This window comes from Onychomys torridus, chromosome 14, assembly GCF_903995425.1.
Source record: "Onychomys torridus chromosome 14, mOncTor1.1, whole genome shotgun sequence".
NCBI classification, from domain to species: domain Eukaryota; kingdom Metazoa; phylum Chordata; class Mammalia; order Rodentia; family Cricetidae; genus Onychomys; species Onychomys torridus.
Window position 1 is genome coordinate 38,453,834 of NC_050456.1, and position 17,556 is coordinate 38,471,389.

Below are 17,556 nucleotides of genomic sequence, written 5' to 3' on the forward strand. Positions count from 1 at the left end.
AAATCATAATGTATACACAATAGCAGATAGCAAGCTGATATTTTTACATCATCTCAATGTTGTGTTTTTATCCTAGGTTAACAGGGAATGTTAAAAATGACTGCACCCAGCAGCTATTAATATTTCTTGTGGCATTCATAGCACATCTAAGAAGTTACCTTTTAGGTATTCATTGGTAATAGATTCCTTTAGTTCTTCTGGTGTTAATGTCATGGTAACCTGGTACCCTGGATGTTGTGTACAATGTCAGTGATGTACTCTATTTACCTGTAGGTTGCGGTGTTACTGATGGATACTCAAGGAACCTTTGACAGTCAGTCAACTTTGAGAGATTCGGCCACAGTATTTGCCCTCAGCACAATGATCAGCTCCATACAGGTATGGGATAAAATAAACCTATTTGTGGATGTTTCTGAACTAAAATTCATGGCTAGTGTTTCTACATACATGTGGTGATGAGACACAGGGCAAAGCACAGGTGTTGCTCAGTTCACTCCATGAATAGTTATTGTTGCTGTAGTCTACTTACTGATGAGTTTCTAAATTGGCTGCTTTAGTCCAAAATAGCTTTATTATTGTTACTTTTTCTGTTAGAGTTTACAATACATTAAATAATATTAAATTTTACAGCTAGGGGTGTAGATCAGTTGGTAGTATCTTTGCCTTGCATTTATAAGGTCCCGGGTTCAATCCCCAGCACCATATAACCCAGGTATGGTGGAGAATGCCTGTTGTCCCAGGACTGAGGAGATGGAGGCTGGGGAATCAAGAGTTTAAAGTCATCTTTGGTTATGCAGTGAGTCTGAGGCCAGCCTGGGCTACATGTGACCTTGCCTCGAAGCTGATATGCTGAGATCAATCTCCATAACACTGAGGTAGAAGGAGAGAGCGGACTCCACAGAGCCATCCTCTGGCCTCCACACACAGCTCATAGCGCCCTTCCCCCACATGCACACATCCCTCACACAGGCAATAATAGCAAATAAATCATTGGTGGAAATGCTTCTAAATGTGAAAGCTATATATGTTCATAGCTCTAAAACAGTTCACATTTTTATGTAAACTGAGTGTCTTCAAAGCTTTTCAATTCCTTTTCTTTTGCTCTTTCCTTTCTGTTTTTAGAAGTGTTATTGTGCCCAGCGCTGGTGGCACATGCCTTTAATCCCAGCACTTGAGAGGGAGGCGGAGGCAGGTGGATCTCTGTGAGTTCGAGGCCAGCCTGGTCTACAGAGCAAGATCTAGGACAGGCTGGAGGGCTTTACCATAAAGACACCATGTACAGCTGAGAAGATTTTAAGGACTGATGTTAGATGTTTTCTGTTTATTGATGACAGCAGGGATCGGAGGGACAGAAGAAACAAAGCAGGTCTTTTTTGTTTTGTTTTGGTTTTTGAGACAGGGTTTCTCTGTGTAGCCTTGGCTGCCCTGGAACTCGCTCTGTAGACCAGGCTGCTGGCCTTGAACTCACAGAGATCCTCATGCCTCTGCTTTCTGAGTGGGGCCACCACCACCCTACCTTTTCTTTCTTTCTTTCTTTCTTTCTTTCTTTCTTTCTTTCTTTCTTTCTTTTTTTTTCTTTTTTTTTGAGGCAAATGGCTTGTAAAAGTGGGAAAGCCAAAACAGAGTGAGCCAGTCTAGTCCAGGCTGTGATCACATGCAGATGGAATAATGGAGCTAGTGAGCAGACAGACAGACAGACGTTCTATGTGGTCACCGCCCAGACAGGTATAAAGGAAGAGGGAGGGTGAACTGAATTTTTAAATAAATGAATTTAAAAGAAAAGTTATAGTTATAACCCATGATTGATGCTTTTAAAAAAAATCTACTTCTTGGGGATGGAGAGATGGCTCTGAGGTTAAGAGCACTTGTTGCTCTTGCAGAGAACCTGGGTTCAGTTCCCAGCACCCACGGCCATTCATAGTTCTAGTTCTACGGGATCTAACTCTCCTCTGACCTCTGCAAGCACCCGACACACGTGTGCTGCACACACATGCATACAAACAAAACGTTCTTACACATAGAGTAAAAGATAAAGCTAACAAGGAATTTTTTATAAGGTCAGCACAAGAAAGCTATCCATAAAATACAGGTTACTCTTGTAATACAAAAATCTGCTGCTTCAATGAATCTTTGAAGTACCAACTCAAAATCTACTTCCTTTAAAATCAATAGGAAAGATCATTTACACAAGCCAATTAAAATCAGTTTAATTTTGTTTTCAACATTCATTATTTAGTATTTACAGTCGATCTGAAAACATTGACTCTTTTCATAGAAAAAGTCTGTTAAGTAATGACTATTTTAAATTAATATCTGAGTAATTGTATTATTTAATAAGTACAAGAAGGATACTGTTTGTGTTAATATGTGAACATATAAACAACCTGAATTTTATTTTTGAAGTTACTAATGTTTAGCAGCTCAAGGAAAGAAGGAAAGCAGTTTTGTCTTAAGGTTGTGCTGTGTGTGGTAGCAGAGCAACAAGGCAGGAGCAGAGTGCAAGCCTGCCATTCCACCCTGACTCCCGTGTGCAGGGACTTCCTGCAGACAGAAATCAGTCAGTGAATTCTGAAGAGTTCATTGTAATCTCCCAGTTGAACAGGACAGCCCACTTCTGCAACCCCTGCTTCTTGGGAGTTTGAGGCAGGAGGACTACAACTCTGGGCAACATGTGACTCCTGTATCTGTCTAACATTTTTATGCTCATTGTACATTGTTTATTATCTGTCAAGCTCTCTTTACTCCTTTCTTGGGGTCTTATAACTGTGTGTAAGGGAGTTGATTGTGTAATGACTGATGTCTGTGAAAACAGAATGATGAAGTGATGCTGATCATATTCTCATCTTGACTTCTTATTCCATAATCAAGGTGTACAACTTATCCCAGAATGTCCAGGAGGACGATCTTCAGCACCTCCAGGTAAAAGCATGTTTTGTGTATCTGTGGTCTTTTAGACATGCAGCTTGGTATCTCACACAGACCATTTATGACAACATAGTGATACATAGAATAATTCATTGCTAGGTGACTTTCCATAATAAAGTAACTACTTCTTTAGCAAGTGTCATATCCCAGTCAGTTACTTTCCTGACGACAGCATGGTGCCATTGCCTCCTGGCTTCTTTCTGTCCATCTGCAGAAGGACTACTTTTTGGCAGTGATGCTGAGTTAACAGTGTATTTTAATCATTTAAATTTTTTTTCCTGTAAAAGACAATACTTTGATCTGAAGTGATTGTGAATTCAAGTTATGTCAGTACACAAGCCTGCTAAGTGTGCCATCCCTAGACCTGTTGCCTTTTAGACATACCAAGACTTGGAACTCATCGCTAGAATGAAGTATCTACTGGTTACCCTTTGCCCTGCAAGGGCAGCAGCATGAGGCTGGGGTGCTACTGTAAAGGAGGTGGGTGTGGGGGTGGGGGACTCTAGGTCAGCATTCTTCCCCAACTCCAAGAAGTCTTGTTAGCCCAGTTTGTGAGTGGAGTGTGTCCTGTGTTAGGGAAACATCTAACCCGCCTGGATGACACCAGAAACCTCATCAGTCCTCCGCACAGGCTTGGGCTCACTGAAATCTTACATCTGTTAAAACAAAAGCTCTCATTGTTATGCTTCATGTTCTTAACTGTAAGCAATAAAGAAATAAGAGAAGACAGTACATCTGATTACGAAAGCCAGATGCCTAATTTTTTGTTTTGTTTTTCAAGACAGGGTTTCTCTGTGTAGTTTTGGTGCTTGTCCTAGATCTTGCTCTGTAGACCAGGCTGGCCTTGAACTCACAGAGCTCTGCCTGCCTCTGCCTCCCGAGTGCTGGGATTAAAGGTGTGCACCACTGCCCAGCTCAAATGCCTAATTGTGTAACTCAGGTCATTGTAGCTCTAAATTTCCCAGGCTATAGCTTTTGTAAATGGACCCCAGATGTACTGTGGCCCTCTAAGCCAATGTAAGCTCTGCTTTGAAAGGTCGTTCCACATGCGCTTCCATCCTACAATTGTTTGTGTCAAAGACATGAGTTTTAAGGCCGGGGTCTACCTTTTGAGTAAGAGCTAGCACTCGGTGCTCAGTTGCTTGCACACATGAAACATGTACACATGGAAAAGAAGGAGGGATAGCTTTAAAGGAGAAGTTTCTTCTTAAAATGTCACATAGTCTTGAATTTTAGCTATGTAATTACTGTATCTCTGCTTTATATAATTAGTGCTTGTTTCCTGACGATTACTGTGTAATCATGATACTGTAGCATTCTGTTACAGCTGGAGGCAATGAGCAGAAGAAACCCAAAAACCCAAGAAGTCAATGAATCTCAATCTTTCTCTTCCTCTCCCTCCCCATCCCTTCTCTCTGCTTCTCCACCAGCTTTTCACTGAGTATGGCAGGTTAGCGATGGAAGAGACATTCCTGAAGCCTTTTCAGGTAGGTGAAAGTTGAGTGACGGAAAAGTCTTACTAGACTTTTGTGGAATCTGTAATTGTGATTTTCATCAAAGTCATGTTTCTTTCCTTGATTTATTTCATTCAAGAAGCATTTGAGGTCAGTGTGGTGGTACATGTCTTTAATTCTAGCACTAGGGAGGCAGAGGCAGGAGGATTTCTATGAGTTCAAGGAAGGTAGACTGCTGTGAGTTCAAGGCAGGTGGAGCTCTGTGAGTTCAAGGCCAGCCTGAGGCACACTGGGCATTCTAGGCCACCCAGGGTTACAGAGTGAGGAAGAGTCTTTGTCTCACAGAAAGAAAGAGAAGGCATTTTAGATTCCCATTCTAAGCTATTTGAATGAAGAAGAGCTAGAAGTCAGCAATAAAAACATGTCTTAGACATTGGCTCATGTGAGCATGTCAGCTTTCCCCTGAACCCAGCCCTGAATGTCACAGAAGACAGTCGATGCATTTACTAAGCATGGAACCAGAAACAAGCAACCTAGGGCAGTAAGAGTCGGTTACAGAGTCCAGCAGTTGGCCTTCACCAGAGAGGAAACCGGGGGAGAATCTGGAGCGCCCCTTCTTACATGGTAACGTCTCCAGTGCCCAGCTGCTGCTGGTGTGCCCGTTGGGTGGGGTTCGACAGGGTCACTTGTCATTTCCTCAGCTGTCGGACTATTGAAACACCAGGTCCCAGAGAATTAGAACTTCCCAGGAGTCCCTTGCCGAGGAAGGGAACGATTGAAGATGTAGTGCAGGCCAGAAGAGGAACTGGCCTCTCAGGAAGAGATTTCACACAGTTCTGGCAACTTACTGGACCACCTTGCAGCACTGATAGTCAAGGTAGTGGTGGGCCAGTGACAGGCAGGACCGTACTTTGCCAGGATTGTTTACTTGTGCGTAGCTCCTGCTGTATTTAAACCTAACCTCATCTCGGTACTCCCCCAGATAGACGTGGGGTCGGGGTGGGGTCATTGGACCCGCTCATTTGTTCCTTCCCAGTGTAGCCACATCAAGTACACCTCTCTTTTCTCTGTTTTGTCTCTTTCTTTTCTGGCATATTGAGAGGATGGGTGGCTGGCCAGACTTGCCCTGAAGACTCCAGTCATGCTGGGGTCAGCAGCATTAAGGTAACCTCTGAGCTTGGGTTCAGTGCTGTCAGTTTTAGCTCTGGATATGCATAACACCCAAAGTGGATCGTAAGCTGAGGGGGTGAGCCCCAGGACAGACAACTGATAAAGGGCAGCGTAAGTGAGAAGCTCGTGGGGCAGACAGTAGACTGAGATGGGCTGTCTGTTTCCTGTTGCCCAGTGACAAATGATGTTAAACCGCTAACTCACACTTGTGGGAGTGGGATGAGGGCGGCTTCAGTTTGCAGATTTGACTCGGAGCTCTCCTGTCAGAATGCATTCAAGATGTCCAGAAGCTATTTCCCTGAAGATGTAAGTGAGGACTCTTTAGAAGCAGTCTGATCTGGCCCCTGAAGCCCAGGCAAGCAGCCAAGAAGGTGGTGAGGGCAAGAACAAGAGCACTCCTGAGTACAGTCTTCAGCGTGGTCCACGGCGCTTTCTGCGCTCCTGTCTCATCGCTGAGGCGGTAGTTGAAGTGTTGAGTGGCAGTTGCAATATGCTTTGACTTGTCTGCTCTCAGGACTGCTGATTCTAGACTCGGTTCTAGAAAGGGACCTTAAGTCTCGCCAGCAGGTGTCACTGCTCCTGACACATAAGCCAGCATGAAGACTAACCGACAGACAGACAGGCAGGCAGGCAGGCAGACGAATGGGAGATAGATAGATAGATAGACAGACAGACAGATAGATGATAGATACGTACATACGTACGTAGTACATAAATATATTCATACATACATAGATGCATAGATACATAGATAGATGACAGACAGACAGACAGACACACAGACAGACAGGAATTATGTCTTTGGTTAAAAAAAACTGTCAGTGACCTAAAAACAAATAATAAGGAAAACTTCTGCGATTGCTTCTTAGTAGTGGACCATGTTGACATTGTGAATTGTCAGTGAAAAGAAAGTTTGGGGGCCGGTGAAGTGGCTCAGTCACTTAAGTACTTGCCACGTTAGTTTGAAGACTCGAGTTTGATCTCTGGCAACAACTGTCAAAAGTCAGGCATAGTGGCACATACCTGAAAGCCCAGCTGCCTGGGACCCCACCCCCACCCCACCCACAAGCCTTATGATCCTCATAAGAGGTGAAAAATGAAACTCTGGACAATGCCATCTTTGTGGACGCTGGGTCATGCCTTCCAGAGACTGACCTTGTGGTTTACTTTCCTTACACACTTAAACATAGAAGAACTTGTGACCTGTGACCTTTACAAGAATGAATTCTGTTGGCTGATAGACAGAGCTCAGGGCTAGGGCCCAGAGGAAGGATCTGTGATAAGCATAAAAATAGATTCTATTGATGGAGGATTATTGATCCTCCAGTTCAAGAGGATCCAGCACCCTCTTCTGGCCTCCCTGGTAACTGCATGCACATGATACACTGGCATAAATGCAAATAAAAACATTCATTATACATAAAATTAAAAAACAAAAAACTCACAGTTTTGATTGAGTGAGTCAACAGTGACACCTTAAACTAGTATGTGTTTTTAATGTTTGAAATTGAAATGAGAAACTTACTAAGTAGTAAAAGTAACATCCAAAGCCTTTTAATAACATTTGAGATTAAAGCAACTAAGTTCAAGACAAAAAGATACTATACTATACATCATATAATTAAAATGAAAGATGCAATTTTATAATACGTGTATTATACATGTATATAGTATAATACATAATATAACAAGACGCTCAGGACATATAACATTAATGACATAATTCACACTTAGATTAGGAAAAAAAAACATAGGAATGAGGCTGAAGAGATGGCTCTGCAGTTAAGGACACTGGCTGTTCTTCCAGAAGATTCAGGTTTTATTCCCATGGTGCATGATGGCTCACAACCATCTGTAATGCCAATTCCAGGGGAACCGATGCCCTCTTATGGCTTCTGTAGGCATCAGGCCCTAGAGTGACACACAGACATATATGCAGGCAAAACACCCATGTATATAAAATAATAAAAAGAAATAGAAAATAACAGCATAAAATAGCTTTTAAATGATATTTCACTTTACTTAACAAATTGTAATAACTGTTTGTTGCAAGCCCCAAGAAGCCAGCTCAAAGCAATGGGACATATCTACAGATTACAGTCTGTAGTAAGAGATAAAATCACTGGGCAGTGGTGGCACGTGCACACCTTTAATCCCAGCACTCGGGAGGTAGAGGCAGGAGGATCTCTGTGAATTCCAGGCTGGTCTATAGAGCGAGTTCCAGGACAGGCTCCAAAGCTACACAAAGAAACCCTGTCTTGAGAAACCAAAAATAAATTTAAAAGAGAGAGAGATAATAAGGTCTCTTCAAGTGACATTGCTTCTTTTTCTCTTGTTTTAGTTACTGTAGCACTCACATCTTAAGTATGGTAATCCAGCAGGAACCATTTGGTGAACATGTCTATCCCATAAATAACAAGGTTCTTTACATTAACTTCACTATGGCTTTAAGAGGTGTAATTGAAAAATGACAGTATTTCCCTTTGATGGAAACCCAGTTTCCGCTCCTTAGGAGCTGGTGAGTCTTGGTCAGATGTGATGGGAGACTTAACTCCATATTACATTGCTGTGAATGTCGCTTCCTTGGTCATTTGAACTTTCCTGAGCCATCCCTGGCTCCACACTGATCTGACTGGATGAGCACATCCACAGCTCTGGATCTGCATGGCTAATTGTGGGTGCTTTCCAGATCATCAGGTGTTACTTGGAGTTCATTCTAAATACACCTTCAAGCAAGTCTGAGTTTTCCTAATGCTCTCTGGTAAATGCAGCCATCAGTTTCTTGTGACTCCCGGAAAGGCTCGTTTCCCATCGTGTGGCTCTGTGTCCTCTCAGGGGCTAGTTACTCATAACCTCTCAGGCTTCACAGAGTGGGGTTCACTCTGCCATGTGCCAATAACAGTGTTTATCACTGAACGCCCTGAAAAGATCCTCCCTTAGGCTGGCTTATGGACTTCAAGGTACCCTGTGGTTTGCCATTAAATGTTCTCCTTGGCTATAGCAATCCAAGAGCTTACTATTTAGCCATTTTATACCCTCTAATTATTGTAGGTTACAAAGAAATAGAAAATATTCCCCAGTTGATTAAGAGTGTCAGTTGGGTCAATGTTTTAGACAGTGATACATGTCTGTATAATAGGTGTGTTTAGTAGGCTAGTCTATAAAACTCACATCGCTGTCAATAAAGTTAAATTGTTTAGTGCCATGGTATTTCTAAATCCTGATCTCCTTAGGCCAGAGCTGTAAATATATCTGCTGGCTTCTGGGCCTTTCTCGGCCTGGTGACCTGAGATAGATGGGAAGTGCTGGCAGAGTTATGATGGACTGGCTAGCAGAGAAGAGCTGGAGCTGTGTGACATCCACTGCCTTGGTAATATGCAAGCATCCTTCATAAACACCCAAAGTAAATCATTTCAGTGTCAGCCAGGTGCAGTGGCACAGGCCTTTAATCCCAGCACTCAGGAGGCAGAGGCAAGTGGATCTCTGTGAGTTCAATGGCAGCATCGTCTACAGAGCAAGTTTTCCAGGATAGTTGGGGCTACACAGAGAAACCCTATCTCAAGAGACCAAAATGAAAGGGAGGGAGGGAGGGAGGAAGGAAGGAAGGAAAGAAGGAAGGAAGGAAGGGAAAAAGAAAGGAAGGAAGGGAAAAAGGAAGGAAGGAAGGGAAAAAGGAGAAGGAAGGGAAAAAGGAAGGAAGGAAGGGAGGAAGGAAGGAAGGAAGGAAGAAACATAAATAATCTCAGCATCAGACCACTTAGCTTGTCCCTGTGTTGTGACAGGAAGCTGCACTGTCCAGGTCATGCTTAAGCACAGTGTGGCTAAGGTCTGTTCCAACCCCTGTGCATACCCTGGCATACAACATCTGCAGCAGGAAGGTCCCGAGAGGTGGAGAGCCATGTCTATATATGGTGGTCAATATAGTCAAGCTTTCTGTAATAGGAAAATTAGAGGCGTAAATCCTTGGGAAAAATTAAAAAAAGCTTTCCTGTATGTGAACTGTCCTTCCTCTGAGAAGCCTCTGCTTCTTCCTTGAGTGTGAGCTTGAGGACCTTTGACATTTAGTCTCTCCTTGTCACTCATTTCCTCAGGACTACCACTTTATTTTCTCAGTTACTTTCTCCTGGTCTTTTCCATAGTTGGCTTTTCTTTTTGTGCAGTACAGAGATCTAACCCAGGACCTTCCCTGAGCTCTCTCCTGGTCCTCCCACAACACCCTTATTAACCGTCGTCATGGACTCTAGTCCCGCCAGTGCTCTGGACATCAGAACAGAACTTACTCCCCTCCATTAGATAAAAGAGGTCCACACATCCGAGTGGAGGTGTAGTGACTAGTGATCTAACCAGTTTCGGTGAGCTTTCAGTGAAACTGAATGTCGCTAGTGTGTGTGTGTGTGTGTGTGTGTGTGTGTGTGTGTGTGTGTGTGTGTGTGTGTGTGTGTGTGTGTGTGTGTGTGTATGCGCACGTGCATGCTAAGGATATACATGGCACAGACAATTAGAAATTGTCGTAATTTCTCAGTCATATCAGGCCTCTCTGCAGACAATCAGGAATTATTTGACTAGATGACGTAATTACATTCAAGGTAACTCAGTTCCCGTGATTTAAAATGTTTACTGGTAAAATTCCTTGGTAGTGATTCAAGCCACTTTGAGACAAAACATTCTTGGGCAAAAATCTGTGATAGTTGGAGCTGCCAACTAATGCCAGAGAAATACCTGACCTCGCCGAGAAAAGAGAGGTTACTGTCTGCCTGCTAGAGGCGGAAATTGATATGCGATGGGGCCAAGGAGGACAGCTTCCCGGGAAAGCTACCTACACTACTTAGGTTCTGTCCCCAGAGCAATTTAGGTGATCCGAGAGCTACATGAGTTAGAATTATTTATCTGGCAACCCAGAATTGGGTCAAGGTCCAGGCCAAAGTTCTCTCAGTTTCCACATTTAGGTTATGGAATGTAATTACTGGACAAAGACGACAGCTGAATCAGGGCTTGTTTGTTCCAGACCCTGTACAAAAGCATGTTTTATACGGTACTCAGATGAATGCTCACTGTGCTAGCATTATTACTTCTCATTTCTTTCTCTTTTTGATCCAGTGAGGAAACGGCCAGAGTGGTTTATAGACTTAATCCTGCTCACACACACTGTAACAGTGCAGAGCTGATCTCTGCCCAGGCCATAGGTCCAAAGCACTGGACCTAGCCACCACCTACGTCTCTTCCTGCTCCTAACCCCCAGCACTTGTTGAACTGTATTTATGATCTGGTATTTTAATAATCATATCCCACCTCATTAGTCAACTTACAGGTCTTAAGGGCAGAAGCTTTGTAATTTGCTTTTTTTTAGCTAGAGTACCTACTTCCATCAAATCAGTTAGGCAGAGGGAGACATGCTCAGGGAAATAACTGTGGCTGGGGTCAGCCTGCCCTTCACCCTTGAACCACACAGCATGCTTCAACAGAAGACACAGTATAAGACCAGTACTATCCACTCGTGCCTCTGTAATCCATAAAACAAGGTCATCAGTTTGCTTTCCTCAGTCTTACTGATAGGCTGGCTTTCCTGGGCTGTTGACTGAAGCAAGCTGTTGTTTATAGTCTCAAAATAATTTTTAGTGCTCTTCTCTACCTGAAACTGAAGTTAAAACTGAAATTGATTGATTTAAACACATTAAAGACTGGTTCATATATTTATTGACTACTGATTCTAAATCAGTTTTTCTTTCAAAGGATATGATTAATTTCACATAATTTATAGTGGATATGCACATAAATTTAGCATTAGCTTTCCAATTCCATGTCATTTTTATTTTTTGAGCTGAGGATCGAACCCAGGGCCTTGTGCTTGCTAGGCAAGTGCTCTACTGCTGAGCTAAATCCCCAACCTACTATGTCATTTAAATCTTGTATATGGACATCAACACATGTACTGACATATTCCATATACTTGTAACATTAATATCTTAATATTATCCAAGAATACACTGTACTTTACATGTTGTTGAATTGGGATCTTTGGTTCATATAGCTACATCCAGCTGTTTGGCCCTTAGATTTTTTTTTTTTTCATTTTTCACTGTAACTCACAGTAGGTCTATAACATCCCTTCTGAATGATTTTCAAATGGCTGTAGTTTGTTTCCAAAGAGAAATAGACAGTAATTTTCATTGTGCAAATAAAAAGACCATTTGTAAGATAATATAATAATATAATAATCATTTGCCTAACTCAGTTTAATTCTTCTGAAAAACTATTACAACTTGATGCATTCTTATAAGACAAATGAGGGGGATTTATGGTGTTTCCCATCTTTGCTATATTAGGATTCAGCAGAGGAAACTGATATCTTTTTGAAATGAGGGCTGCGACTCAGAGTTCTCCATGTGATCAAATGAAGCACGCAAGTACCTGGGATACAATGGGAAGGCGCTGTACTTACCATTGTCAGCTAACGATCAGCAATTTTTAATAAGCTAATCAGTAAACCACCAGTGCCTGGATATCGTCCACAGTGGAGGTGTTTTCTCCATAGCAATTGCCAGGCACTGCAGAGACCACAGCTCTGTGTTGTTTTGACCAAAGAACCACTCAAGCAAGTTTGGGAACTTGAACAGTAGCATCGATTCCAGGGTTACTATTACTGTGAGAAGTTTCTAATTTAGGAAAGTAAGGCTTCATGTTGGCTTTTCTACACGTCTTCATTTATTTTGAAGGAGAATACCCAGTGAAAAGAGCAAAGAATGAGACAAAAATTGCTTTAAAAAATGCGAAGCCCACGTACTTCTTTTTATTTATCCTGGCTTACAGATGTCTACTTCAGTTACTTAGCTAACATCTGCTTTCAGGATACTTGTTTTAGGTACAAATGTTCCTGATACAAATAATACTTTGACATTTTTTTAAACAAAAATGGGCATCCATTTAAAGTTAGACCTAAAGATTGTAGATGTGGATATTTTTAGTTCTCTCTGCAAAGAGCTCTCCTCTCTGCACAGAATCTACACAACAGGAGAAAGACACCATCAAGGTGAAACAAGATAAAAACCATGCAATCACACACTAAGAGGGCCTGTGTAAGGAAAGATTGAGCCAGAGGTTTTATAGCCAGTAAAATCGAGTTTCAGACTGTGTCAGGATGTAGAGTGATAGCAATGTGTCCTGTTACCCCAAGTGAGAAATCTACAGGATGACTTCTTCATAAAGAAGCTGGTGTGAAGACCAGCGTTCCGCCATGGCGTGGTGTGTGCCTGTGCTAGTGAGAATAAATGAAAGATAAAAGAAGACCATCATAGGAGATGTCCCCATTCTGTGAGCAAGCATTAGCAGTGAAGAGAACATATGCCAAGTTGCTGAAAGCTTTCATTAAATATTCATAGCCATGATGGCAGCATTGGCATTGCTACTCTGGGGCTTTCAGGTTTGTATTGTGATGTAAAACTTTAAGTAATTATGGGATATCATAATTCAGTATTGTCTTGTGCCTAGAAAACCAAATTTCCTGATTCAGGATTCTGTCTGGGTAAGGAGGCACAGATATGATAAAGGAGTTTGATGAAAACATTTTGGTCCTGCATCTGGGTGTTTAAAATGTGCACATCAGCATGAGTTAAGGCACTATTCTATCACATACACCTTACACACACACATACACGTACACGTACACATGCACACATACAAGTACTAGCTTTGCCCACCGAAAAGACCTAGGAAAAGTGAGTAGGTCATCTTTACCCAACACTGGTAAAGTTGACATTACAGCGTCCAACTCGAAGAAGCTGGTGCTTCTTGGGGAAGTGCTTGACTCTGTGTCTGGGGGAGCAGTGAACTTGGAGGGACATCCTAGTGCTTACCTGAGTCCACTTGAGGCCAGCTTGGTTTACATAACTAGTGCCAGGCCAGTCAGGGATACATGGTAAGGCTCTGTTTAGTGTGTGTGTGTGTGTGTGTGTGTGTGTGTGTAGGGGACATGATGGAGGCATAACTTGGAACACCTTTTAAAAAAGAAGTGTGATAAACGTATATTAGTTATTTGCCTGAGTTTTTGTATATTTGTGATATTTATCAGGCTTTTTCCAAGACATTTATATAATTTTTCTTACAGAGGTTCTGCCCTGCCCCACAAATTATATAAACTTCAGGCTCTACACCCCTGTGTAGCCTTGTGTACCACATGGCAAAATGAGGCCCCTAAAGAAGCTAATGGAATGAATGTAGTAGAGAGAAGGTATTTTAAAAGATGACAGAAGCAAAGCTTGAATCCTTGAAGTAGCTCTGTAGGAAATGCTAGTGAGTTCCAGTCGACATAAGAATATACTGATACACTTAGTGTATTCAAGGATGAGCAATTCCCATAGAACTTACCATAGTAACATTCAATAAAGAGGGTCACGCTAAGAATTTTATTTCTAGCTACTTTGTCCACCAACTATAAACTACGCAGAAAATCTTCTCCAGAACGAGAGTAGTCAGAAAGGGAGGCAACTCCAGCTTTCCTGTAAAGATGGCTGGTGACCTGCTGAGTGTGACGCTCGAAGATTCCAGATGTGTGACTGGATCAAGTTACAAACAACAGAAGCACAGCCAGGACTAACGACTACAGAGTATAATACAAGTGTTTTGACCCTTGACATTAATGACAATTATTCCAAATTAGGAATCTACACAAGACACTGTTTCTGTGCCAAGCACTGTGCTTATCCTAATAATGAGCAACAGGAGATTCGGTCTTTGCCTTCAGAGGCTTGCAATCTACGATAAGCCAAAGCATTGTGGTGCAGGAGTAGAGATCTGTTTTTCTGTCTAGTCCCCAATCTCCGCTTCTGAGGATCAGCAGAACCCCTTCCAGTGGGGTGTCTACTCTCATTGGTTCAGGTGTAGGGAGCCACTCACCCCTTGCAGAGAGAAAACTCCATTCAGACACCCCCCCCCCCCCCCCCCGTCCCTCTGACCACAGTGGTAGTTTCAGGACTGGTCGTTCTATTACAGGTAGGTGAAGTCCCTGGAACTTGGCTAGTAGAATTGTCATAAAAACGGAACTGCACAGCAGTGCTAATCTAATACGACCTCCAGAATCTCAGCGGTCACCTTGGCCGTCACAGAGAATGGGCTAATTGGAAAGAGAAAGGGCTCTGATCTTGCCAGTTATGGAACTGGTAAGACATTCTATGCCTTTTAACTTAGTCGTGTTGGAATTGGATTTCCTTATCTAAATAGAAAGAAATTCATCAGGTCCTGGTATTTGAAGTATTATCATGGGGAAAGGACACCATAACCTAGGGGCACAGGCGATTGAACCTACAGAGTTACCTTACGATTTCTACATGCATCTGACAGAGCTGCCAGTGTCTAGTTATCTTACCCATTTATACTCAAACTTCTTATTGTTATTTCGAAGTTATTATTTAAATAAACAGGAGATGGAAGGAAAGATAAGAAGAAGTCTAAGAAATCTAATTTTCTCATGGCACCAAGTTAAGGGTCAAACATAGCCTCAACATAATGGAATGTTATGCAGTGATGACTGTGAATGATAAGATGTTATGCAGCAGTATGGTGCATTTCACAAATCCAGTGTTGAATGAAAACACACAAAACTAACCTATTATTTCTCAAGTCCCAGTAGTGGTGCCCTTTAGGCAGAGGCAGAGGGAGGAAGGATGGAGTGAGGGCTTCAGTGGTGATAGACTTTGTTTTTCCATCTGGGTGCTAGTTACAGGATGTGCTCGCTTCCTGAAAGTGTGTTAGGCCATGTCATTATATGTGATTTCCACATGTAGAACATGTTTCAACACAGAAGATTTTTAAAGTGAACATACAATTTGTGAACTGTTGATGAAAAACCAATTACTTGAAACTTCTCACTATTCTAAGTTTCCTAGACACTTAATTTCAATTATATTTTAATGTAATACTTGTCACTTTGGCTGTGACGTTGATACTCTTGTGTGTTTTTACATAAACATGTCTTTTTCCCCTGTCCTGCTCCTGGTGCGTGAACTTCACTAAGTGTTGGCTGTAGTTGCTTTTGAGATTTGGATGCATTTTACATTTTCTCTGGACTTTGAACTTTTGTGAAATTGAATACTATCATTTCTATAAAAATAGTGAAATAATTAGATTTAGGAAAAAGCTGGTGGAGGGCTGGCAAGATGGCTGAAGGGTAGAGGTGATTGCTGCTAAGGCTTCTCGACCGAGTCTGATCCCTAGAACTCACATGGCAGGAAGAGAGAACAACCGTCGCCAATTGTCCTCTGACCTCTACACACAGATGCATATATACAAAAAGTTTAAAAAGAAACTTTTAAAAAGAAAACAAAAGGACTGGAGAGATGGTCTAGTGGTTAAGAGCATTGGCTGCTTTTTCAGAGGACCTGAGTTCAATTCCCAGCCCCCGCCTGGCAGCTCACGGCTGTCAGTTCCAGGGGCCCTGACACCCTCACACAGACAAACATGCAGGTAAAACACAATTTCACATAAATAAAAATCAACAAACCGTTAAAAAGTTTAAAAAGTAAACAAAAACATAAAAACTGGTAGCATCTGCTTGCCAGGGAGATTGCTGTGAGTTCTTTGACAGTCTGGTCTATACAGTGAGTTCAACAGCAGCCTGGACTCCATAGTGAGATTGTCTCCAATGTTTGCATCTTCTTTGGGCTGGTCTGGGGGGGAGAGAGAGAGAGAGAGAGAGAGACAGACAGACAGACAGACAGACGGACAGACAGACAGAGACAGAGAGACAGAGACAGACAGACAGACAGACAGACAGACAGGAACACACCACAGAAAATCTAATTATGGCTCCCTTTGGTCAACTTAGTGGTGGATCATGACTGTTGCTGATCTCAGTGGGATGCATTCATCTTGGAGTTGGTAGACCGCTTGCTGTTCCCACAGTATGGTAAGGAACATCTGTGGTGTGTTCCTGTATGGTAAGGAACACGGTTAAGATGCAATAATAGGATTGGCTCCAGTAAAAAGCAGAGGGCTGCAGCTTCAAGCACTCTCATCTGTCCTTGCTTACTCCTTTTCAGAGTCTGATATTTCTCGTGCGAGACTGGAGTTTCCCATACGAGTTTTCCTATGGGGCTGATGGTGGCGCCAAGTTCTTGGAGAAACGACTCAAGGTTGGTTAGCTATTAGGTTCCTGCTGTTTCCCAGAATAAGCTAGAGTGGCTCTGTTAAATGGTCTCCTGAATACTCAGGAGCCACAATTCTACTCACCCCTTGTATTTTCTAATAAACAACCCAAGATGGATTTGTAATAAAATTTCGAATTGTGCTTTTAAGTCACTGTCCATGACTTTGATACAGATACTTCATAGGTGATATGTAAAACACTTACTTCTTCCTCAAGGCAAAACTTTCCCCCTGAAGACACAAAACAGTTCAATGCTACAGTGTAAACGTCTAGATTCACATTCTACTGGCAGTTTAAATAAGTATTTTATTCTGCCTTTTCTACAGACTGTTAAACACATGTCTAGAAGGGACTGGTGGTATTTAGGTTTGTATGAAATACCTAGCCATTCAGATGCCTTTTTAGAATTTAAGTGTGGAGCTGGTCATTTGTTTGTTTGATTTTGTTTGTTTGTTTGTTAGTGACAACTTCATACAAGCTAGGGTCGCCTGGGAAGAGAGAATTTCAATTGAGAAAATTCTTCCATCAGATTGGCTTTTAGCAAAGTGTGTGGGAGGGCCCAGCTTACTGTGGGTGGTGCCCACCCTGGGCAGGAGGCTCTGGGTAGTATAAGGATGCAAACTGACCAAGTCACTAGGAGCCAGCCAGTGAGCAGCACTCCTCCATGGCCTCCGGGTTCCGACCTTGGGATCCTGGCCTGACTTCCCTTGGCGACAGAATAGAAGGTGAAGCGGAAACAGCCTTCTCTTCCCCAAGTTGCTTTTGGTAGGTCTTGGTGTTATCACAGCCCTGGAAAGTGAACTATGATAGGAATTCGCCCCAGAGATTAGCCTACTGCTGTGATAGACCTGGCCACGTGGTTTTGAAGGA

At 42.4% G+C, this 17,556-nt stretch overlaps 1 protein-coding gene across 1 annotated transcript in view; it reads left to right on the top strand.

The window, feature by feature from the left end:
• Positions 1-17,556, top strand: part of Atl1 (atlastin GTPase 1) — a 62,815-nt gene that overhangs the window by 25,634 nt on the left and 19,625 nt on the right. Inside the window, exons 4-7 of the mRNA XM_036205607.1 lie at positions 274-378; positions 2,869-2,919; positions 4,356-4,412; positions 16,580-16,672. Of these exons, the coding sequence (XP_036061500.1) occupies positions 274-378; positions 2,869-2,919; positions 4,356-4,412; positions 16,580-16,672 (306 nt within the window). The remainder of the gene's footprint in view (positions 1-273; positions 379-2,868; positions 2,920-4,355; positions 4,413-16,579; positions 16,673-17,556) is intronic.